Here is a 26,374-nt window from a genome sequence, read left to right on the forward strand (position 1 = left end):
ATTCCTTGCTTCATGCTGTATCAAAGGTCAAAGGTGTGTTTGCATTTTTAGCTCACCTGGAAAGTAGTATCACCCGGTGGTATTGGTATCACCCGGTGTCCGTCAGTCAGTGAGTCTGTACGTAAACACTCGGATCTTCTTCTCTGAAACTAAACGCATGATTTCGATGAAACTTGACCACAACCTTCGTCACACAGGATGTTAAAACGAAGTCCTATTTTCAGCAAACTTTGTGGAATTTCTGACGACCAAGGCCTCCTGATGCCTTGCAAGTCCTATCAAAAGTTGCATATTAAGTAGGTCAATTTATAGGTCAAAGGTCGTTACCATTTCGGGATAGCAACTTTTAACTTCTCAAAAAGTATTCACCCGATTTAGATGTAACTTGGTCGGAATCATCTCTGCATGTGGTGCTTTCACAAGTTTGTTCAAACCATGAGCTGATTCGTGGGTCATGCACACCGACCGGTGGTTCGCTGGTTCTACCAGGTGAGCCACGGGGCATTGCCCCCATGTTTATTTAATAGAGGGGCTATCTTTAAGATATAAATGCAGGGGTGTAGCAATGGTTGGCAGGTTGCCATCCTGAAAATAATACAATCTACAAGACATTAACTCAATGGGATTGTCTTGCCAGAAAAAGAGAACTAGTAATAGGCATCCACAACCATCCTTGACCATGTTGTAGAAAGTCGGTCGAGGCTCTCACTTTTTTTCCTTCCGCTCTCACTTTTTCACCTTTTTTATTCAGTTTTAAATTTGTTTTCTCCGCAATCGCTTGAGCGATTGACACAAAACTTTCAACATGTGAGCTCTGACCCATGGAGAATTTTTTTTAACAAAGTTACATGATGATTGGATGGAAAATGCAGCCAGCGTTCCAAAAAGTCTGTTTTCCGTTGCCATGGGTTCCAGGGTGTTTCGCGCATTAGGAATAAATGGCCTCGACCTGTCTTTGTTCGGCTGAATTTAAAAAAAATCATTTTCACAAGCCAATTCAATGTGTATCTCCGACTTTGGTTCTTCGAAACACTCAAATAGAGGCGCTCGGGTTAGTAAGATTTTTATAAGCAGTTTTTCACGGAAGATCTACCTTGGTCATTGCACATGAACATTTTTGTGAAGATAAATGCCAAGCGACTCAATTTACAAAGATATTTTGGCTCTCACAGTGGAGTGCACATGAGAACATTATTAATGGTATATTGAGGTGTGGTTCACTCCATGCTGGACAATGCCTGACGCAGCCAAACCGCCACCAATGAGAAAAACATTTTTTGGATTCATGCTCATGGCTTGGTACTCTGCTGCGGAGCTCGACAATGCAGCTTAACAGCCACTATTCAGGGCCAGTGTGGAATTTCAACCTTCCTATGAGTTGTCATGGGGTGTTTTTAAAGTTAATGAGCAAAGTTTATACATCAGGGTGTGTTCCACTTCCAATCAGCTTGTAGAGCACTCGCCAATTAGTGGCTTAAAGGTCCGCATAAAGTGGCAGTGGCAGAAGATAATGTTTGGTTCAATGAATAGATATGGCTTCACTTGACACTTAATCGTTGTTCTTTTCTTGAATATGCCTGGTGTTGGCTTAATGGTTCGGGTGGCAGGCTTTGGATCCGAGGGTCCTGAGTTCAAATCCCGCTCAGCTGTTGAATTAATACCAGCTGGGGTTAATTTGGCCCGTCATCCTTCCGAGGTCGGCAAAATGAGTGCCAGCATGCTGGTATCCTGTGTCGGAGTGGCGACCCGTCCAGGATTGTGCCCAATAGCCAAGGAGACTGCTTAATCAGCACCAACACTCTGCACAGAGTATGGTCTCAATCTCCTCCTCCTCCTTTTCTTGAATAAATATCTTTAAAGGAAGATTTTAATGTTATTCAGTATCCTTTTAAGCTCGATTGCCCCCCCCCCCCAAAAGCTCGATAGGCCCCGCCTCCCCAAAAAACGTTTGATAGGCCCCGCCCCCCCAAAAAACGCTCCATTGGCCCCGCCACCCCATAAAAACGCTTGATTGGCCCCACCCCTCCTATGACATCATATAGACCTCGGGTTCATACATGTACGGTCTGACAGCATCTTCCACATAATGATTTTGACTATCGTCGTATTTTGGGGATTCTTTATCAGAAAATTATTTGCCAATTTACTTTCTGACGAGTCTGAAGCGAGTTTTTGCGGCTATTATCCATTGCGTGCTGACAATCTTTCTCTCAATTACTTCATGGCAGTTTATCTGGCATCTTTAGGGACGGTACCTGCCAGATTGGGGTTTTTTTTTTACTTTTACACCTCAAAAAATTATTCGAATTAAAAAACACATTCAGTTATTTGTTTATTACTTAAAAAAAAAAAACATATCATCACATCAAAAAAAAAATTATATTTCCTGATTCTGTAAACCTTTAAGCACTCAAGCAAACACTCCAACTAAACGGTTAATAAGGAACGTCCGGCTTGGAAAGCACTAGCCCGCTGATTGGTCATGGGACACACACCCAGTTCTATCGATCTTGCACTCAGCCACCCCATATACAGAAAAAAAACATTTGGCATACCATGTACTCATGCAACAGATTCCACTCAAAACTACTGAAAGCTTGTTATGACAAATTGGAGTGTGAACCTCTCAAAGTAAGTCATGCATCATGCCAGACGCCAGTGGCTGATTTTGCGTAAACCATTAATTTGGAATTATGTTGTAAAAGTTAAGATGAAAAGAAATAAATGAGGAAACCTGCACCAGATTTTCCCATGGCAAGAGAAAAGCTGTTATACTGTTGTGTGCTTGAGGGTAGTGAGTACAGTGACCACCCACAAGTCACAATCGAGTGACCATGCCTTAAAGACAGTAACTGCACCCCAAGTCATGGAGCCGGTTTCAGCCTACATTCTAAGCACTTGGAGTAAACAGGCTGTTTAACCAAACACGTGGCAAACAGTACTCGTGCCACAGTGTTGGTAATAGAAAACGAACATCGTTTACAATATGCACACTTCAACAAAATCACTCACATTATCTTAAAGATATCCCTTACCAACTAAGTCCTTTACTTTACTATCATTTACAGTTCACTATAATCTGTCCACACAATTCTGAAGCCAGGACAGAACTCATAATAATTAAGTGAGCAATGTTCAGATCGATGTTGTATCAAGCACATATTGATGGGATTTACAGTGCAAAGTAGTAGAGGCAGTGGCAACATATGTTGTCACATGTACGATGACCACCCAAAAGAGGCAAAACAACAAGCACGCAGTTACCACCACGCTGGAGTCTAAGCATCAAGGATAGCTGAAGTATCACAGTTCCACATGGACTCACGCTGAGCGACTATCAAAGGCCTGTATTCCATCTGAGTGTATCAATCCGGATTATTACTAACTAGCTCTACAGGTGTACAAATTAAACTGAAGTGTTGGACTTGAAAAATAGCTGCAGCATGAGGTGCTCAGTCTGTTAAGAAATAAATACATAATTGGACACAAGACCGGGCAAACAGAAACCCGATAGACCGAACGAGACAATGCACGAAAACTACACACAAAAACTGAGCAACCAAGTGTGGAAGGGAAGGGGGATTAAAAACCCAGGCTGTTGCAGAAGAATCTGAATGTATAGCACAGGAGAGGACTCGAGTCCAAGAGAAGGATGCAACCAGAAAAGGATGTGGGGCTGTCCAGCACACAGATCACAAGGTCAGTTGGGCCCAGGTAAAAGAGAGTGAGATGCAAGCACATACCTTCAGGACCAACCCCCATCCCTGCCGACTAATGGCTCGATCAATCAATCACCACATATTCACGCACTGATCGCGATGCACACCATATATTTATCAGACAGAGACAGCGCGGATGTTCACCAACATGTGAGTGGATCGACGGCGACACATCCCATATACCCGTTTGGTCGTCTCCCCAAGGCAGCGCAGACTAATCGCAGACCCGGAATGGTCCAAGGCACACCTCCGATGTGCTGACAGACAGCTGGGAGGAGTCTTTTCCCTCTGTGGGTGAGAGGGAAATGTACTGTCACACCCTTATACCTTGCCCAGCATTGTCCAGTTCAACAGGGTAACGGAATGGATGAGACACCTTACCTCGAACTATAATCTAAGCTGGACGACACCATCCCCTCATGGTAGTACGAAGGATACATCTATACTCATAAATGTCAATGTCAGGCAGTCAGTAAGTTAGTCAGTGTGTCACCTCCATAACTCCAAAACCATGAAACCGAGCAGCCTGAAACTTTACATGCACACTAAAGGACTCCAAGGAAGTGCAAGAGTGAAAATTGGGTGTTTGGGTTGATTTAAACACCCCTTTTGAAGATAATTAACGACCTTATTTAATTATATCCTTCATCAGGTCCATCCTTGGCCACATTGCTGCCGATGGGGTCTGAAGGAGGATCCTCGGTTGCCTCTCTGGGGTTTAATTCACCATTTTGTTCGGCCAGCTCAACCAAGCTTTGATTTGGAACCGGCCGCATCGATTTCTTAACAAAGTTTTTTGTTTTGTTTTGTTTTTTTTTTCTTCACTTTCCTCACTCATATTATCGAATGCCTGATCATCATACCGACAAATCGCTGAATACATTGCAATTCTTATAAATGCCCGAAGACGCCAGCATTCGTGGCTTTATTTCATTTCCACACATGCCATAACATCGAGAACCTCTTAAACTAAACTGAATTTCAAAATTTAAGCTCCAGAATTGAACTCAGCAGCAGCTCCGACTGCTAAAAAAAAAGTGTTCATTGTCCAATTCAGACATAGCTTGGGAGTTTCTGGGTGCCTGGGTTTACTTGACCGATCGGTGATCGTTTGCCAAGCCAAGCATTCCATTGAAGTGCTTGCTTGAGGACTTAAGCCACTTGGCGAGTGCTCACCAAGCTTCTTGGTTGTTCGTTCCAAAGCCACCAGAAGTAAGACCTATCGCTTTGCTGATGGAAATTCCAATATTTGTGCCATTGCTAAAAAAAAAAATTAAAAACGGAATAAAAAATAACTTCCACTCTTTAAAAATCGTGCGACTAAATTATTGAAATATCAGCTACTTTTTCCTATCCTTTTCTCACCTGTGTTGCAAGTCGAGTGACCTGCTTTGTGATGCTTTAAAAGGTGGTGTATAATCAGCATTTTCACACCCTTTAAAGATCATGCGAATAAATTGTTGAAATATCAGTTGTGTTTTCGTATCCTTTTCTCACATGTGTTGCAAGTAGAGCGACCTGCTTTGTGATGCTTGGTGAAAAGTGGTGAATCTAATTGATAGGAGAAATGGAATTGAATAAGGTTCACATTATTATAAGTGAAGAAGAAGATGGAGGAGGGAGAGATTCTCTGTCCAGTTTTAAATAGAACACGGCGGTTGAAAAGAAAACGTTGCCGTTTGGGAACGTTTTATCGCCTCGGTAATGCCCTGGTATGCTGCCTTCCCTCCCCTCACACTTCCTTCCCTTGCCCTTATGCTGCCTTCATTCCTCTTGCACTGCTTTCCCTCCACTTCCCTTCACGCTCCTTCCCCTTACTCAGCCTTCCTCTCCCCTCAAGCTGTTTTCCCTCCCATCATGCTGCCTTCTTCCCCTCTTCTGACACTTCCTTCTTCCCCTCCCCTCACCCTGCCTTCCCCTCCATTCACACTGCCTTCCCATTCCCTCCCCTCACACTGTCTACCCTTTCCTTCACGCTGCCTCCCCCCCCTCATGCTGCCTCCGCCACTCCCTCTTGCCTCCTTTCCCTCCCCTCTCGCTGCCTTCCCTTCCCTCCCCTCTCACTGCATTCCCTTCCATCCCATTATGCTGCATTCCCTTCCCCTCTCCTCACTCTATCCTCCTCCCAAACCCCTTCCCCTCTCTATCCCCATGGACATCTCCATATGCTGTTTTAACGTATGCCATTTCGTTCAATCCCATACTACCCTCCCCCACAAGTCCCACTGCCAAACCCAAGTCGAGAACCCCTCCCCTCACGTTTACGTCTTCCCAAACCCCTCCCCCTCCCCCTCCCCACCTCCTCATCGCTCCCATCCCCACTAACGAGATGTATACGATGTTTGACGTTTGGTGAGGCATCGCTCTTCCCAACCTGTCCCATTTCCTCGCTCCTCCCCCTTCCTCACCCCTCCCCTTTCCTCGCTCCTCCCCCTTCCTCACCCCTCCCCCTACCTCACCCCTCCCCTTTCCTCGCTCCTCCCCCTTCCTCACCCCTCCTAGCTCCACCACTCCTCCTCCCTCCTAGCTCCCCCACTCCTCTCTCCCTCCTCCCTCTCCTCACCCTCTCTCTCTCTCTCTCTCTCTCTCTCTCTCTCTCTCTCTCTCTCTCTCTCTCTCTCTCTCTCTCTCTCTCTCTCTCTCTCTCTCTCTCTCTCTCTCTCTCTCTCTCTCTCTCTCTCTCTCTCTCTCTCTCTCTCTCTCTCTCTCTCTCTCTCTCTCTCTCTCTCTCTCTCTCTCTCTCTCTCTCTCTCTCATCCCCACCCCTCTCCCTCTGTTACGGAGACTATTTAGAACTGACATCGGCACTCACAGCCCATACAACTCCCACTCTCCACCGCTCCCCTTCCTCCCAAACATGATAAATAGTAAATATCATAAATAAAAACTTACCCTCTGCATCGACAAGCTCCAAACATGACCTTTCCATCGGTGTTGAGAAAAATGAAGGTTTGGGGAGAACGTGCCAGTCTTCGAACCTTGGCCTTTTATGGGCCCATATCACCTGGAGTTTTTGCAATACAGACAGCAACGTTTCAACTTTTTGTTTGATTTGATCAGTAATTTCTCCAACTGTTTTGTTGTGCAGAGACACACTCCTTTCTTGCAGGTACGTTTGCAAGTATTTTCGGCTTTTTTGAAAGTTTTTTTGGTCGCTTCTTTGTTCAATTCTCATCTCGCAGGCATGAAATATGTCCAGGCCTCCCTGATTGACTTCATTGCTCAGGGTTTTTGCACATGCACGCTGAGCAATCTGGGATGGAAAAACGTCATTTTGAAAGTGTCATTGTGGAATCCTGCAAAAGTATCAGTTATATGTAGAAACCCAAGTCATCTGGCTGACAATGCAAATGGCGATAATGGGTGAAAGACGTGTTATCGTTAATTCAATGTCACCACAACCACCACCATCACCACCAATTATACCTCTTAATTGTTTGATATTATTTTCTTCAATTATTGCTTTATTTTACTTCAATCTGTTTGAACCCATCATTTATTCATTCGCTTTAACGTGCAACATTTTCCACTTTTAATCTCCGCATCATTTGTTTACAATTCATCCCAGGAGTAAATCAAAAATTATTTTCATTTTTTATTTTTATTTTTATAGTCAATCCTTCGGTTTCTCAGCCTGTTTAAATTGCTTTTAAATCCTTGGGTTCATCAGAACTTTGTCCATTGGTTATAAATACATCAATCCATCAGTTGATAACAGTTAATTCGTTGGTTCAATCCGCACGTGTGAAATTTTCGTGCAATAATTATTTCGTGCAACACCACCAACAACCTGCACATGTTGGTAGATTAATTATAATTAATCTACCAACATGTGCAGGTTGTTCCATCCAATGAGTATCTTTGATGAATCCAATGATTGATCAATTCACCCTCGATGTTTAATATACCGTTATTTTCAATATAATTAATGTTCATTGTTTAATCCACTGGTATTTACAATTTAATACCTGTGCAGTTTTTAAACCACTCTTTACAATGTAATCTCATGTGCAGTGTTTGCCATACTCCATCGTTATTTAAAATTTTATCCATGTGCAGCATTTAATCCTTCGTTTTTAGCACTTTAACAAGAATAATTTTATTTATATCGCCATTAATAACAATTTTATCCATGTGCAGCATTTAATCCATCGTTTTTAACAATTTAATAATAATTTGATTTATATAGCAATTTAATCCGTGTACAGCATTTAATCCATCGTTTTTAACAACTTAATAATAATAATTTTATTTATATTGCAATTAATAGCAATTTAATCCATGTGCAGCATTCAATCCATCGTTTTTAACAATTTAATAATAATAATTTTATTCATTTAGTAGTTAGTAGCAATTTTATCCATGTGCAGCATTTAATCCATCATTTTTAACAATTTAATAATAATAATAATTTTATTCATGTAGCAATTAATAGCAATTTTATCCATGTGCAGCATTCAATCCATCGTTTTAAACAATTTAATAATAATAATTTTATTCATGTAGTAATTAATAGCAATTTTATCCATGTGCAGCATTCAATCCATCGTTTTTAACAATTTAATAATAATTTTATTTAAATAGCAATTGATAATTTTATCCAAGTGCAGCATTTAATCCATCGTTTTAAACAATTTATTAATAATTTGATTTATATAGCAATTAAGAGCAAATTTATCCATGTGGAGCATTTATTCCATCGTTAACAATTTAATAATTTTATTTATATTGAAATTAATAATTTAATCCATGTGCAGCATTTAATCCATCGTTTTTAACAATTTAATAATAATTTAATTTATATTGCAATTGATAGCAATTTAATCCATGTGCAGCATTTAATCCATCATTTTAAACAATTTAATCTTCTTCTTTCGGCTGCTCCCATTAGGGGTCGCCACAGCGGATCATCCGTAATGATCTGCATAATGATTTGGCACAGATTTTACGCCGGATGCCCTTCCTGACGCGACCCTGGTCGCCTCTTACGACACAGGGATAATTTTTAACAATTTAATAATAATTTTATTTCTATTGCATTTAATAATTTAATCCAAGTGCAGCATTTAATCCATCGTTTTTAACAATTTGATAATTTTATTTATATTGCAATTAATAACAATTTAATCCTTGTGCAGCTTTTAATCCATCATTTTTAACAATTTAATAATAATCATTTTATTTATATTGCAATTGATATTTTAATCTATGTGCAGCATTTTATCCATCATTTTAAAGAATTTAATAATAATAATTTTAATTATATAGCAATTCATAACAATTTTATCCACATGCTGTGTTTAATTCATCGTTTTAAACAATTTAATAATAATAATTTTATATATATATAGCAATTACTAACATTTTAATCCATGTGCAGTGTTTAATCCATTGGTTGTTCATAATTCTTCATCCAATAGTCATTTTAACCTTCCAGTTGTTTACAATTAACTTATCAGTTGTTTCATGTTTGACCCCTATGCAATGCTTAATCCAGTGGGAAATTACAATTCAATCAATTGATTATATAATCCACCCACCCACTGTTTACTGTCAACGCATTGGTCATTTAGCTTGTACATCCTTACAATTTCATCCAATGTTTGTTTCACTGGTTCCACTGAAGTGGTCTCTTTGAGACTCATAGATGTTATGCTAATTGAAGTGCGATGAGGCTCTACCAAAGGAGAACATGATACGGTACAGACCAATTGAGATAAATGTCTTTCAATTCTTATGAGCCACAAAACTGATTAGTTCATCTCATTAGGATTCGAATGTGCAGTGTACATAGAATAGTGGACTACAATGATTCAAGAATCCCTGAGTCTGCCCAATCTACTGCAACAAACATGTTGACATTTGAAACAGCCGATGGCAGAAACATTGGCAAATCCCACCGACATGCTTCAAACTCAGCACAACACTTGTATACTCAATGGCCCCTCCTTCCCTCCACAAGGCACAGAAACTTCTCCAGTTTATGCTACAAGAACCCCCTCCCCCTTTATTCCACTATCCTTGTTTCTATTTTACTATGAAATTTTCCACTTCATTGCCCACTCCCTTCCAAGCACCTCCACCCTTTCCATCCCGATTTGTCTTCCTTTATTCAATTAAAAAATTCTTATCCATGATCATAATATGCTCTCTGTAAAGGACACCTAATTACTTGATAACATCTTAATCCCCGACTTGTCCTCAATAGTACTGCATTCATTTTAGTTGTCTTTTTCAAATGGAGTAGCCCTTTGACATTTAAAATTTGCTGTGTGTCAGGCTGAATTTGAGGATGCCCTTGCTGCAGCTGGAGGCAAATTGGTGGTCATCAAGTTTTCTGCGACATGGTGTGGTCCTTGCAGAAACATCCATGCTTTCTTTGAGGTAAAAGCTAATTTAACGGAGGATCGTCGGTGCATGCTGGGAGTTGCTCTCAATTTGAAAGGTTTCTCGCCTGAATATGCTAGTGAGTCATAAAAAGAGAAACTGGCAAAAGGAAAGAGCTATGAAACACCATCATGCAAGTCAAAGCCCATCAAGGACTTCCAAGGCAAGACATGGTTGCCTCCACAGGAATGATTGATAAATTCAAAGTTTGATCTTTACCTTTTGGATCATGGAAATTTGGTCATTGTGGACATCAAGATGTTTTTCTTTTGATATATATTATTGAAAGAACGATCAATAATGGCAGTTATTTTTGTAGAATTTTAAAAAAAGTATATGTAATTGTTTAGGATGCTGCCAGGACAGCCGAGAGGTATGCATACTCTACTTAGCTGTCTGGCCTAGGTTTGAATCTCTGCACAGTTCTCAACTGTTACCCTGTTGTTCTGCAGGCAGGGCGATTCATCAATGTGTACTCCACGGATCGGATGGAAGGTAAACTGGGCGTCCAGTCTCTTGGCAATAATTTGTACCCATTACAGATCCCAACAGTTTCCTTTACAAAGAGTAGGAGAGCTATCACTGGCACCTTGAACAAATGACACATTCCTGCTCTGAATACAACCGGAAAGGCAAAGACATACCAACAAGTGTAATCCTTGCTGTGGGGCTGCTTTGGCAGTATTTAAGCTGTCTTTGGGAAGAGCACCAGCAATAAGAAGAATTGTCTAGCAATGTCTACATAGATTATTAAATTGGATCATCAGATGTAAATGAATTCTTCCAACGGGGTCAGTTTGTTCCCCATTTTCACTGTTCAAGAAGACAACCGAGCTGTGTGCTGAATGCAGTGAAGTCCTGTTCCATTCATAGACTGTCAACAATTTTTGTGTATCACATATTTGTGAATTATTACTGGAATGGAGTGAAAAAGACACATTTCTTCTTCTATTATCTATCAATTTAAAGGAAATGTTTTCCATCTGACCTGGAGTGGAATATATCAATATACAAAAGTATATCGATCATGCATTTACCTGCTTAAAACGTTGATAACACAAGGTCATATATATATATATATATATATATATATATATATATATATATATATATATATATATATATATATATATATATATATATATATATATATGCCTCCATTTGCAACAAGAATGATTGAACTTCTTGGCCTCATCATCAACTATAACCTATCTTGGGCCAAACATTAAGCAAATCTGGTATCCAAAGCCAGCTGTACTTTGGATATTGTCTGTCATTCCTTGAAAAATTACAATTACTCACAGCCTCCAAGGCCTTTGTCCATAGCTCAATGGAGTACTGCTCTTCCCTATAATCTGGTGCCCCAGCATCACATCTATTTCTCCTGGAATATGTGGAATCTATAGCTCTAAATATTATTGTATTCTTTCAAGATGAGGCCAAACAAAGCACCAGGTCTCTTACTTTTACATTGCAGGCAGGTCGGCAGCCTCTTTTTTTTTTTCTTTTTTTTTTAACCACCTCACCTCCAATATTGCTCATATTGCTTTTTTAGCTTTACGAGCCTCCCCACCAACTCCAGGATACATTACAATGAGCCACTCCCCGACCCACCCTCCACCCCCACCCCACCGGTTAAAATCCCAAAATCTAAGCTGACTGCACACCTCAACTCTCTTGGTCCCCTTTTCTCCCATCTGTGGGACCACCTTCCTGAAGATGCTCAACCCCACTCTTCCCTCCAGGTTTTTCGAGCACACGATGCACTACCATTTCATGTCATTCCCCATCCTTATCCATAACATATTTTACATGATTAACCCCTCACTCTTTCACTTAGAGGTTGCTGTTTCTTCCCTTCTCCCCCCTTTTAATTTTTTTTCTTCCTGTTTCTTCGTTCCCTTGGAAATCAACATATTATCATGTCCAACTATTGCCCCACTATCATTTTATATTCTGTCACCTCACTCTTCCATGAGCCGCAATTTTGGAAGGGGTAAAGAAAAACAATTTGCATCTTTCGAAGGTTAATGGTACTGTTTCTATACCAGGATGTAGTTTGATAATGAGTTACTGTATAGTGAGTCTATTTTTACCTGTGACATGTGACACGTCTACAAGAGCTCCGCTTTGCTGTTGTTGTTGGGGTTCTTGTTGGGGGTCTATTTTTGAAATGTGCACCCATTGGTCAGACAGCTGCTGGACCACACCCCCATTGGTCTCTTGACTTCACCCACCATGGCACCCAAACAAAATATTGCTGCCATCTTGGTTTTTTGGTGGGCCCGACACATTATAGGCCTGTCGGCCTCTGCTGATTATACACTGCCCGAGTTTTTGTTTTTTTTGCGTCTGAAGTTGTGACCACAGCTTGGTCATTCTTGTTTTTGAATCCAAGTTTATTTTGACAATGATATTTGATTGGATCCATCAGGGTTATAAATATGAGATATCTTGCTAGGAACTACCATGCAGGAGGCCATTCGACTCATCAAGCTTGTGCAATTGTTTCCAACCTATGGTTGTTTGTCCATGCTTTATCCTTTATAAATGCTGAGCACCAAACAAGGAAAGCAGCACGTACCATTGAAAAAATATTTGGTACGACTCGGCTAGCATTTGAACCGCTGACCTCCCAAACTTGAAGGAATGCTCTAACCATTACGCCATGGCGGCTGATGAATCACTTTTGTTGACTGAATGAAATATTGCAGGAAAAGTGAAACATTATTGTGCTTGGTAACATACATTAAATGACAATATCTTTCTGATCACCAGCATTCTTCCCCACCTTTTGTCTCCTCAGACTTTGGTAAAAAAGTACCATGATGTCATCTTTGGTGCTGTTGATGTTGATGACCTTCCGGTAATACACTATGGATGTTGTGGTTGTGGTTGTGGTGGTGAGGGGAGGAATAGTTATTGAGCAGAAGACTGAGGTAAAAGTGGAGCTTGGAATGAGGAAAAAAAAGTGGACTTTGGCACTGTTCAACCACAGACTCGAGCGCGGCATAGAAACGAATCCTGAGTCTCATAATACACTCATTGACCGGAGTTACTTCAATTATCATTGGAGTCAGCTTATTGGATACAGCTACAGCAACTCTTTGGGAATGGCAACCATCAGAACGACCAGACCAATTGGAGGACTAACCACCCGCCATGATCTCACCACTATCTGGTCTCCGAACCTCTGAGAGTGCTGACACACTGTATATACATATGCACATACAGTATATAAATATATATACATATGTACAGATATTTATATATGTGTGTATATATATATGTATGTATATATATATATATATATATATATATACATATATATATATATATATATATATATATATATATATATATATACATATATACCTATACATATGTGTGTGTGTTTGTATATATATATATATATATATATATATATATATATATATATATATATATATATATATATATATATATATATATATATATATATATATATATATATATATATATATATATATATATATATATATATATATATATATATATATATATATATATATATATATATATATATATATATATATATATATATATATATATATATATATATATATATATATATATATATATATATATATATATATATATATATATATATATATATATATATATATATATATATATATATATATATATATATATATATATATATATATATATATATATATATATTTATATATGTATATATATATATATATATATATATATATATATATATATATGTATATATATATATATATATATATATATATATATATATATATATATATATGTATGTGTATATATATATATATATATATATATATATATATATATATATATATTTTATATGTATATGTATGTGTATATATATATATATATATATATATATATATATATATATATATATATATATATGTATGTGTATATATATATATGTATGTGTATATATATATATATATATGTATGTGTATATATATATATATATATATATGTATGTGTATATATATATATATATATATGTATGTGTATATATATATATATATATATGTATGTGTATATATATATATATATATATATATATATGTATATGTATGTGTATATATATATATATGTATATGTATGTGTGTGTATATATATATATATAGCCTGGTGTTGGTGCAGTGGTTAGGGCAGCGGCTTGGGATCCAAAAGGTCCTGAGTTCAAGCCCCGTTGGGCCACTGAATTAATACACCAGGGGGTTGACTCAGCCTGTCATCCTTCCGAGGTCGGCGAAGTGAGTACCAGTGTACTGGGCCGGTGTATACCCTGGTTAAAATAGGTGTACCATATCCCTGTGTCGTAAGAGGCGACCAGGGTTGCGTCAGGAAGGGCATCCGGCGTAAAACATGTGCCAAATCACGATGCGGATCATACGGATGATCCGCTGTGGCAACCCCTAACGGGAGCAGCCGAAAGAAGAAGAAGATATATATATATATATATATATATATATATATATATATATATATATATATATATATATATATATATATATATTTTATGTACAGATATCTAATATATAAAACTCGTTCTATCCACTCACTCACTGATTCACTGACTCACTCACTGATATTAAGGACCGTTGACGTGACGGTATTATCAGCAAATGCTATCATGTCAATATTGCATTGCTCGATAAGAGATCACCTCTGTCTGCCAGTACACATGCACAGCTCAAATATACTGTACCGTACCATGGAAAACTCAAACTGCAGCAAGAAAGTCTATTTCCTCTCAATAGGTGAATAAAATTGTGAACCAGAAAGAAGCAGTTTCAAATTTGTTGTGAGTAATGGCACACAATCTCGTGCTCTTTTTGAAAGATAATGGGATGATTGACAATGAGTAACTTCAGTAACTCCGATACCCGCTTGAGGTGGCGTATCACAACAGCTACGAGTCGTTATCGCACACAATTCTCTGAAAATGCAAAACAATTGCTTCCAACGCTTTCATATTGTTGTTTTTTTTTCCAATTCCTGTCCTTTCATGTCTTGTAACCAATCTTAGATATTGTCTTTTTGTCATTCATTTCAGGAAGTGGCTGAAGAGTGTGGGGTGCAATGCATGCCCACATTTCTCTTTTACAAAAACAAGGAAAAAGTAAGTTATATTTTGAAATCCTTTTTGCCGTTGGAAAAGCACACTTGTGATTAACGGAGAGGTTCGGGATGCTGTTAACATTGCCTGAATGTGTACTGTTTACTTACCTGATTAAGTGGAATCCAATCATGTTCACCCTAAACTAACCTTTGATATCACAGAAATGAAGTGGTCTTTGTCTTACTTTTCAATTGAAAAATGTGCAATTTACCAAGTGAAACTTTTCCCTCTCCCATCTTTGATTTCTGTCACCACTGACCTGTGTTGGCGTGGCGTGAAGACGATCTTTCACTGTCATTGCTTTTTCCAGTTTACAAGAAACAAATTGACCACAGAATCATTTTCAAATCTCCTTGCATCCCCACATCATTCTCCATTGATGCCTTGGGTCATTGCTGGTCACAGGTCGCCAAAGGAAGCAAGTAACATGACGTGAACAAAATTTGTTTAGCTCGCATGAGTTTGGAGGAAACCAACTTGATAGTCACATCACCAAGATATGGCTGAATTAATGTAATTATTGATATTTCAGTGATTTTGGAATCAGGAGGGTGATAACTTTCTTCAGAAGGGTGTTAAGCCAGGCTTCCCATCTGCTATCATTTGCTCATGGACATGACAAAGTTTCCATGGTGTGTTTTGCATGAGTCATTGTGTGCCAATACCCTGGCCAAACTGGAAGAACCCGTTAGTTTCTCCACTTTTATGATTTACGAGATGACCCGTGAACCCCTCCTGTTGTGACAGCGGTTGATGAAAAAAATCATTTCAAGAAAAAAAAAAAAGGGATAGCTCCAGCAAACTATACCGCTGAGGTTGTTTGCATTGATCAAATACTCCCGAAGAGTACTTGACTGAATCGGGAATTGATTTTTAATAACTTTTTTCGTTGCCCGATTTGAACGAAATTTGATACTGCACACCGCAGGCGAATGATAAGTAAGGTGGCCCTAAAATTGTTGCGCTATCGTTTCCCGTTTTGGCTGTATTTCGGGAACATACATACATACATGCATACATACAAGATGAGAGTTTTAGTAATATACAGTATAGATGACTTGCTGTAGTGGCTTCCACCAGGTGGCGCTAAGCAATGCACATTTATTCAAGAATACACACAAGGAACTTTGATGCAGGAGGATGCCATTTGGCCCATCATGCCTGCACTGCATCAACCCAAGTATCCATCACACGTCCACACACAAGCTACCTAGAAGTCCTGCCAACATTCTCATACCCATCTATCTCGAATGCATCCAGGTACCTAACTAATTCCCATTAAAATCTATCCATCTTCCACTGCCACGACCTCTCCGAGGAGACCATTCCATGCATTCACCACTCTGACTGAAAGGACCCCGACCTTAAAACTTCATAACTCTGATCTTTACCTTCAAGCTATGGTCCCTGATCATACTACTGTCCATTCTGCTGAAAAACCCCACTGCACCTACCTTGTCCACATCCTTCATTACTAGTGCGGGCCCGTACGTGCGTGCCCGTACGTGCGTGGCCGTGCATGCAAAAAAAAAAAACCTTTCAAATCACGTGCCAGAAACAACAACCACACAAGCCGTTCCTTCGCTCTCGCGTGGCCATACGTGCGTGCCCGTACGTGCGTGGGAAAAAAAAAACTTTCAAACCACAGAAACAACAACCACACAGGCCATTCCTTCGCTCTCACGTGCCCGTACGTGCGGGCCCATAGGTGAGTGCCCATAGGTGCGTGCCCATACGTGCAAAATATATATATATATATATATATATATATATTGTGACGTCAATAGTGATGTCATAGCTCTGTGTCCTGTCATTGGTTGATTAAATAAATGGCCATAACTTGGGAACCGCTTGTCCGATTAATATCAAACCTTGAAAAGGCACATCCTCAGGTCCCCAGCAATATATCAGGCAAGTTTCAATTAGATCAGACCAGGGGTTGTCGAGAAACGGCGGTCGCACACACATACAGACAGACAGACAGACACACACACAGAGATTGCTGGAATTATAGATAGGCTAGTGCGTGCCCGTACGTGCAAAAAAAAAAATTCATTGTGATGTCATAGCACCGTGTCCTGTCATTGGTTGATAAATAAATGGCCATAACTTGGGATCCGCTTGTCCGATTAATATCAAACCTTGAAAAGGCACATCCTCAGATCCCCAGCAATATAGCTGGCAAGTTTAAATTAGATCGGACCAGAGGTTGTCGAGAAACGGCAGTCGCAGACACACATACAGACAGACAGACAGACACACAGAGATTGCTGGAATTAAAGATAGACTAGTGCGGGCCCGGAGGCGCGTGCCCGTATGTGCGTGCCCATACATGCAAAAAAAAAAACCGTGTCCTGTCATTAGTCGTCAAACAAATGGCCGTAACTTGGGAACCGCTTGTCTGATTAATATCAAACTTTGAGAGGGCACATCCACAGGTCCCCAGCAATATTCCTGGCAAGTTTCAATTAGATCGGACCAGTGATTGTCGAGAAACGGCGGTCGCAGACACACACACACACACACACACACACACACACACACACACACACACACACACACACACACACACACACACACACACACACACACACACACACACATCACAGGGATTGCTGGAATTATAGATAGATGTAAAACATCTCAATCAAACCCCCTCATAATCGCCTCCTTTCTAATGTAAAAAAAAAGTCTTGTCTCCTTCAACCATTCATCACAGCTTAAGGCCCTGTCACACCTTGACGATTTAGCCAGCGTATGCCTGATGTATGCAAAATTTGGCTAAAACGCTGGCACACGTCGAATACGTTATGGGTATGTTTGTATACGTTAAGAGCACGCTGGCATACGTCTTAGTACGCTGGCTTTTTTTCGTAGCACGCTGGCATATGTCGTAGTATGCCGAGGTGTTAGACAAATTTTCCATGCTTGAAATTTTCCGACGTATGCTGGCGTATGACTCGCACGTTCCGCATAACGCTGGCCATAAGTTGTAGGCACGTTACGCGATCATTGACACACGTCGACACACGTTACTTGTAAGTTACTCATAAGTCGAAACACGTCGAGGTAATGTTTAGCGTACCCAAAACTTATTTCTAACCTATGAGTAACGTGTTGTAGGCACAAGCTGATCATGTTGACACACGCCGACACACGTTACTGTAATGCACGTTATAAATGAACACGTCGAGGTAATGGTTAGTGTCAGTGTTCCAGACTCCCTGGTTTTTTTTTTTCTTCGGTATGACGGTGATGTTGACACTTCGATTTCTAGTGCGGTTATAATATAACTAATAGGCTGCCGCTCAACGATTTAAATCATAACCGCACTAGAAATCGAAGTGTCAAAATCACCGTCATACCGAAGGAAAAAAAAAAAAAAAAAACCAGGGAGTCTGGAACACTGATGCTAACCATTACCTCGACGTGTTTCGACTTATGACTAACGTACAAGTAACGTGTGTCGACGTGTGTCAACGATCGCGTAGCATGCCGACAACTTATGCCAGCGTATGCGGAACGTGTGTCATACGCCGAGTACGTCGAGAAATTTTCAACATGCTGAAAATTTCTCGACGTACGACGACGTATGCCAGAAAACTACGACGTATGCCAGCGTGCTCTTAACGTATACAAAACTTACCCATAACGTATTCGACGTGTGCCAGCTTGGTTCGGCAATTTTTTCATACTTCGGCATACGCTGGCTAAAATGTCAAGGTGTGACAGTGGCTTCACACTTCGATGTCTCGTGCGGTTATGATTTGAATCGTCGAGCCGCAGCCTATTAATAGCCTACGCCACGTGATCATCGGCGATACGCTGCCGCCCGCTATACATAAGTTAGACTATCGTTGGACATAGGTTGTGAACGCCGACAACACGCTCAGCATTCGTTGGTATAAGTTATCTATATGTGATTAAAACGTTCTGTGTACGTTACTAATACGTTATGCATCCGTCCAACACGTTATTATACGCCCAAAACTTAAAAAAAAACATCAATAGTTCAGCGTACGCCAGTGTTTTACATACATTTTGAGACCTTGCCATACGCTGGCTAAAACGTCAAGGTGTGATAGCTCCTTGAGTCTTGCTAGCCCTGGAATCAATCTTGTATCTCTATGCTGTACTGTCTTTACCAGCGATGGCCATCCTTAGATGTGGTGACTAAAATTGAACACAATAATGTATATGAGGCATCACTAAATTTCTGGTGCAGTTAAAACGACCTCCTCTGATTTTATAATTTATTCCCCTACAAATACATCCTATAACTGTTTGCTTTACCTATAGCTGTTTGGCACTGTGCTGTCTGCTTACCCCCCTCACCCCCCCCCCCCGGTGTCTATTACCACCCCCACATCTTTCTTCAAGTATGCCCCTTGTATTATGTAATCTCTATTTTCATTATTCTTACCTGTCTCCAGCACCTTACATTTCTTTTTGGTAAATTCCATCTGCCAATCTTTTGCCCAAACTATGCAAGTATCAATACTTTCCTGAATCTGATCAGCCTCTCTCTGTTATCCACCTTACTTCCAAGCTTTGTTGTTGTTGTTGTTCGTCTTTCGGCTGCTCCCGTTAGGGGTCGCCACAGCGAATCATCCGTTGTGATCCGCATACTGATTTGGCATAGGTTTTATGCCGGATGCCCTTCCTGACGCAACCCTGGTCGCCTCTTACGACACAGGGATGAGGATTGGGTTTCGCCATGATTCCGGGCTGCCCGACACCCTCTCATAGCGCGGCCCAGTGCAGAGCTCCCGTCATCAAGCGATCCTCCAACCCAAGCCTCCGAGTAGCCGGATTACAGGCGCACGCCACTACGCCCGGTCTTCCAAGCTTTGTGTCATCTGCAAATTTGAAAAGCTTCCTCTTAACCCCACTTTCCAAATCATTGTTGAAAATTATGAATAATATTAATAATGATCCCAGCACCGAACCCTGAGGTACCCCGCTACTTACATTCTCCCACTCACAGCCACTCTTTGCTTCCTATCACCAAGCCAGTTTGTAATGCAGTTAGCTTCTCTACCAGCCACACCACAAGCCATCACCTAAGCTAAAACAACCTCCTATGACCGATGTGGTACCTTATCAAATGCCTTCTGAAAGTCTGTATCCTTCTGAAAGATACACTACATCCACTGTACTTCCTTCATCTACCCAATCAAAAACTACTTCATAGAAACCCATCATTTTTTTTTTAAACATGACCTCTCTATAGTAAATATGTGTTGACTACCTTTCATTAGTTTGAAATTATTCAAATGGTTTCCTATCCATTCCTTAATTAACATCTCCAATACCTTCCCCACAACTTAAGTCAAGCTCACAGGTCAAAAGTTCCTGAATTAATGAAATTATTGATATTTCAATAATTTCACAAACTCAATTCTTTTGAGGTTCTCAATTCTTCTCTGGATCCTTTCTTAAATAATGGTGTTACATTTGCGACTCTCCAATCCTCTGGTGCCTGTCCCGACTCCAATGAGCTGTTATCCGCTCACACCACGCTTGTCTGCTCTGCCACCTCCCACGATACTCTTGGTTGCATATTATCTGGCTCTGAAGCTTTATGAGCCCTTAATATTTCTACCTGCTTCACTTCCTCTCCTCTTACTTGGATCTACCTGCTTCACTTCCTCTACTCTTACTTGGATCGCATCCTCTTTATCTCTTTGCTGATGACTCCACCCTCTGCCGTACCATCGGCATGCAGCAGCTTCTTCACTCACTGCAGATCTGGGTAAAATCACAAACTGGTCCAACACGTGGAACATGTCTTTCAATCCAGACAAATCTCACACTCTCACTATGTCTCTCCGACAGGACCGTTTAGAACCCCCCCCCCTCCCACCCATCCACTTTCTCAACAATCCTCTGGAAGAAGTCCTTTCTTTCAAGCTTCTGGGTCTCACTATCTGCCATGATCTTTCCTGGGAAAGCCACATTTCAAACCTCGCCTCCAAAGCCAGTCGCCGACTGGGAATCCTCCGTCGTGCAAAGTCCTTCCTCGGCCCACCTGAGCTCCTGACCACTTACAAAGCTTTCTTACAAATTACACTACATACCTCACTGCTCAACCATCCTGGTCTCTTTCTGCCTCTATACCTTCACACCTCACTGGAATATACCTACTCTGCACCCTACACATTTGCTCCTGAAGGTTGTCCATTTCTCCAATGTAGAATGCCTACTCATTAACTTTAGCGAATCTTTAGCTCCCCAATCAATTTGCATACCCTCTAAGTTTGCCCTCATAAAATCCAACAGCATTACTTACACCACTATCCCGAACTTCACATCTCAACAATAGAGTTGCGCTTACTATATTGTGGTCGCTTGATCCCAGATGCTCTCCCACCTCCACCTCCTCCATCATAGTGGGATCGTTACTCAAAAAGAGCTCCAATTCCCCCTCCCCTCATGGACTGCATTCCCCCTCATGGACTTTTCCACAAACTGGTTTAAAAAGTAATTTTGGATTAGGTCTGGAGAATCCTCATCTGCTCTGCTCTTTCCTTTTTCCTGAATCCCATGTATCCTGGTCAAGTTAACATCCCCCATAATCTTTATTCTTCCCCTATCACATGCTCTTCTGAATTCCTTACATATCAATCTTTCCTGTGTCTTAATTTTCTTGCAATCTGCAATTTGTATTCACACAAAATCCTCTCCATCATTTCCTTCCTTAATGTCATGCCTTCCTCTTGATACAACAGTGTCTTTCACCCAGATCCCCAGCCTGGTGTTGGCTTTGTGCTTAGGGTGGCTGGTTTGGGATCTTAGGGTCCTGAGTTCAAGCCCCATTGGTGACTGAATTAATGCCAGGTGGGGATGACTAAGCCTGTCATTCTTTTGAAGTTGGCAAAATGAATACCAGTGTACTGGTGGAGGACCACAGCATCAGTGGCACAGCCATGCTTCCAAGAAATGATGGCTCTATGGCAGCCAAACTGCCATAAGCAAGAACAGAACAGAACCCAGATCCCCACATCTCCTTCCTTGTTTTTTCTGTGCTATCACACCTATAAGCCCTCCAGCCTTCAATTCCTGTCCTCAAGTTGAATTGCTCACTAAACTACATCTCACCTACAGAAACTATATCATACCCCTTTCCATCCATCCGAGCTTCCAGTTCTTCCATCTTTCCATTCAAGCTCCTGGCATTCATGTGCAACACCTCATCAATTTTTAGCACCCCTTGCTGCCCCAAGCCTTCAACCACACCCTCAGTCTCTCGTCACAAACAAGTTTCTCAAGAACCATCAGGAACTTTTGATTAAGTACCCCACAACCTGACCACATGCACTCACTATAACCATGCAGGGATCCACACAAATTCATAAACCCAAACCCCTCTCCCCTGCACCACCCCTCCATCCACTTGTTCACATGCATCACTCTACGACAGAAATCTGCACTGACTCCCACCCATGGCAGAATCCCTGAAAAGAAAATCACTTCACATCCTAAATCCTTCAAATGTTTCCACATAAACTCATCCTTCCTCTTCAAAGGTTCCGAACAGACCCTCCCCACATTGTTACTCACCACATGCATCACCACCAATGTTCCCAACCCGTTGTGGCAAAGAGGTGGAAATTCCTTGTAACGATATCATCAACAACGGGTGCGTTTGTCATTAAAATGTAAGCATGGGTTGCTGCGGGCATCTTTGGTAGTCATATGAAGTGGTTGTGGTGAGCATGGTACAGTGTGATGAGCAGAATGAGAGTCTGAGGTGAGATGGCAGTTGAGAATGGCGTGCAGTTTTGAATGAAAAATTGGCGTGCAAATGCAAATGAGGTGCTCGTGCGCTCGTTTGGTCCTTATCGTCGTTACTGATTTGCGTGTGTGTGTGTGTGTGTGTGTGTGTGTGTGTGTGTGTGTGTGTGTGTGTGTGTGTGTGTGTGTGTGTGTGTGTGTGTGTGTGTGTGTGTGTGTGTGTGTGTGTGTGTGTGTGTGTGTGTATTTTGTGCGAGAGAGAGAGAGAAAGGAGTGGAAGAAGTGCAAAGATTGAAGATTAAGGAGACCTAACTGAAAGAGCCCGACGCACACATCTTTCCCATTTACCAACGAGACATATGGAAAGGACTAACTAAGACACATACTATTGAATTAACTGCCTTGGAGTCATTGTATGTTGTGTGCCATTTCCTCAGAGGCATGTGATTTTACAGAACTGCAACAATATATTGCAGAAACTATTAGTATATTTATATTAATATTTTGTAATAAAAGCAGATCACACAAAACGGTAAAAAGAAAACTGCATCATGTAATTGCCGAAAAAAGGAACCCCTGTGGACTGTATCGCCATCGCCTGCAAAAGCAGGTTAGAGAGCACAGCGTTGCGCTCAATGAAGTTCCACTTTCTGCACATTCCTTAATCTTTTCTTCACTCAATATTATCGGCCGAACAGTAGAAAAAAAAAACTTCAGCTTAATGTTTTGCTTAAATAAATACACTAAGTTATAAAAATTGCAAATTTGTTAAAATTTTCAGATTTCACTCCTGATTTTGTCAATTTTTCGACTCGAGAGTCCACGTGATCTAATTCTCAAATCAGATATAATATTTTGATGGTGTAATTTAATTAATCTGTGAGAGTTGATCATGTTTCCAAATCAAAGCATGTTTGAATCAGCCGAACAAAATGGCGAATTTAGACCCCAGCAAGCTGACAGAGAACTGACCAAGGATGATGCCTTGTCAAAGGATAAATAAATAAGGCCATTAATTATCTTCAAAAGGGGTGTTTTAATTAACCGGAACACCCAATTTTCACTCATGTACTTCCTTGGAGTTCCCTTAGTATTATATGCAAATAAAGTTTCAGGATGATAGGTTTCATGGTTTTGGAGTTGTGGAGGACACACACACTGCTATTTATTTGTATCGATGAAAACCATTTCAAATTTTCTTGGAACAATTTTGAAAGTTTGGCAACACTACCCTTGCAGTTGTGGTCCAAGCATTGCCTCAGAGCCACTACCTCCAACTCTAGAAGAGCCAGGAAACCAGCAATGCTTGCACGAGCGTTATTCCCTGGCCATGATCTAGGCTTGTTTGGCAACCGTTTAATGAGGCATCTGACATGTGTTGAAGTAAAGATTTTTGATGTCATAATTTTGATGCATACAGAGAAGATGCCTGCACAATATGACTGTCACAATCAATATGACACAATATGACTGTCAAAATCACAATATGAGTCACTCACCCCTACACAATATGACTGCCGATGGTAGTCTCAACTTGTGAAGGTTAACGTTTAATATAACCTCACTTGGCAATATTCTTGTTTTAGCCATACATCCTCAGCATTTTTTAGACATGAACTGGTATCCTGACCCATATCCTGAACCTCTCCTTTAAAATATAAGCACTATTTAATTTAAGTTTTGCCTGTATGTTAACATTGTAATGGACACTTGTTTTAATCCCAGGTGCATACGTTCTCTGGAGCAAACGAGAATTCATTGGAGAAGTTTGTGAAAGAATTGAAGTGAAGAAGTTATGCTTCTAATGTGGCTATGGGATTTAGATGCTGCTGTTTTCTTTTTGTTGTCATATAATTTGCTAGATTTGTGAATTGAAAAATGGTGAACAACGTTTTCAAACCAATGAATCTGTGCATAATTCAATTTTGACCTGGATTTGTGTCTACCATATTTGTAACTACATTGATATTTCTATAACATAAGCAATATTTACATTACTTTTCAAGGTATTCTACAACTTCAGACACACACTTGTCACACGAGTGGAAGCTTTCAAATGCTTTCAGTGTAGAACACAATAAACAGTGCAATGCACCATTGTTAATAGCCTTGTTTGACAAAAACTTCTTGCCCCCAAGTTGCAATCTGAGATGCAGTGATCCCCTTTCCCTGATTTGCACAAAAATGTTTTTTAGTTATGTTTGACTCTCAGAGATCAAATTCAGACAAGACAGGTCAGTGGCAAGCTTGCTATGAAGAAAGTGACCTATTCTGCTGCCTCTATTTCAAATGTGAAAAGTAACAAATATGATATCCTATTTACAAACAAGATAAACAAGAAATTTTATCAATCATTGTAATGTATATATTTTTCCAGTGTTGATCCAGATTATGGAGTCTTTTTTTTAATGGGGAGTATGCCCATCACAAGGCCTACAGGCTACTCAAAGGTGAGGGCTACAAAAAAGAAATTGTGGGAAGGGGAATCACTGGGAAAGGAGATACCTATTCACATCTCTCTTAAACTGGGAAAAGTTGTATGTTGCTGGGAAACAGGATGCAGGTATGGAATTCCAGAGTTTGGCAGTGCGTGGGGAAAAAACTGGAAGAATATCATACTGTATTGACCTTAGGACCACATACAGTGTGACGGTGTGATGGTGGCAGTGATGACCAGATAAACTGTGGCTGCCAAACGTGTAGAGCAGGTGAAAGTACATTATGCAACAGATATGTCATTGAAGCTTAACTTGCGGTGACATAATTCAGGAATGAAAAATTATCTTAGCATTTCATGGTTTTGATCACCTGTCGGTGCAATTTTTCCAAAATTAGCATATTGGGTTTGAGGGTGATAAAAACCAATAATAAAATGTTGTCAATTCAACTCAATATTAAAATTAATGTATTGTTATAAATCTGGAATGAAAATGTCCTCAAATATGGTATGATTATATGTGCTTGAACATGTATCTATTTTAATTTTAATTTATATAATCATATATTTCCCCTGTATTGAAAGGTGATTGACCTGTCTAGTAAAGATATTCAAAACAGGCTGACTTTTCAAGTAAGCTTTAATTCAGGATAAAATAATTACCTATAATTTAAATCTATTCTGCTTCATAAGGGATTTTTTAATAAAATGAGAGATTAAGGCACCAGCAAGCTTGATTCGAAATATTATTTCAGCTCAACTGGAATGTTGGTCTGAGGAAGTGTCCAGATGTATTCACTGAGCTCTGATTGCTTCAAGATAGTATATTTCCTCAGTCTGTTATAAGCAGACTGAGTTTTAACCGACATACTATAGAAATCCATTAATGTACCCAGAGGGCTGCAGTCTTGACGTCAT

The 26,374-nt window shown here is 40.1% G+C and overlaps 1 protein-coding gene and 1 pseudogene across 4 annotated transcripts in view; one reads left to right on the forward strand and one right to left on the reverse strand.

Annotated features, from left to right (window-relative positions):
* Positions 1–25,125, forward strand: part of LOC147031522 (thioredoxin-like) — a 37,530-nt gene extending 12,405 nt beyond the window's left edge. For 2 of the 4 annotated variants that reach the window (XM_085864476.1, XM_085864468.1), the window contains 5 exons: positions 9,999–10,103; positions 10,559–10,601; positions 12,913–12,972; positions 15,217–15,282; positions 24,745–25,125. In XM_085864476.1, coding sequence (XP_085720602.1) covers positions 10,012–10,103; positions 10,559–10,601; positions 12,913–12,972; positions 15,217–15,282; positions 24,745–24,807 — 324 coding nt within the window. In that variant the 5' untranslated portion in view covers positions 9,999–10,011 and the 3' untranslated portion in view covers positions 24,808–25,125. The remainder of the gene's footprint in view (positions 1–9,998; positions 10,104–10,558; positions 10,602–12,912; positions 12,973–15,216; positions 15,283–24,744) is intronic. The other 2 variants (XM_085864461.1, XM_085864451.1) reach the window with 1 other exon arrangement.
* On the reverse strand, positions 19,982–20,122 carry LOC147031523 (signal recognition particle RNA; annotated as a pseudogene).
* Positions 25,126–26,374: the final 1,249 nt, after the last annotated feature.

This window comes from Eptatretus burgeri, chromosome 2 (assembly GCF_056783735.1).
Source record: "Eptatretus burgeri isolate ZD-2024b chromosome 2, Ebu_testis_v1, whole genome shotgun sequence".
Lineage (NCBI taxonomy): Eukaryota > Metazoa > Chordata > Myxini > Myxiniformes > Myxinidae > Eptatretus > Eptatretus burgeri.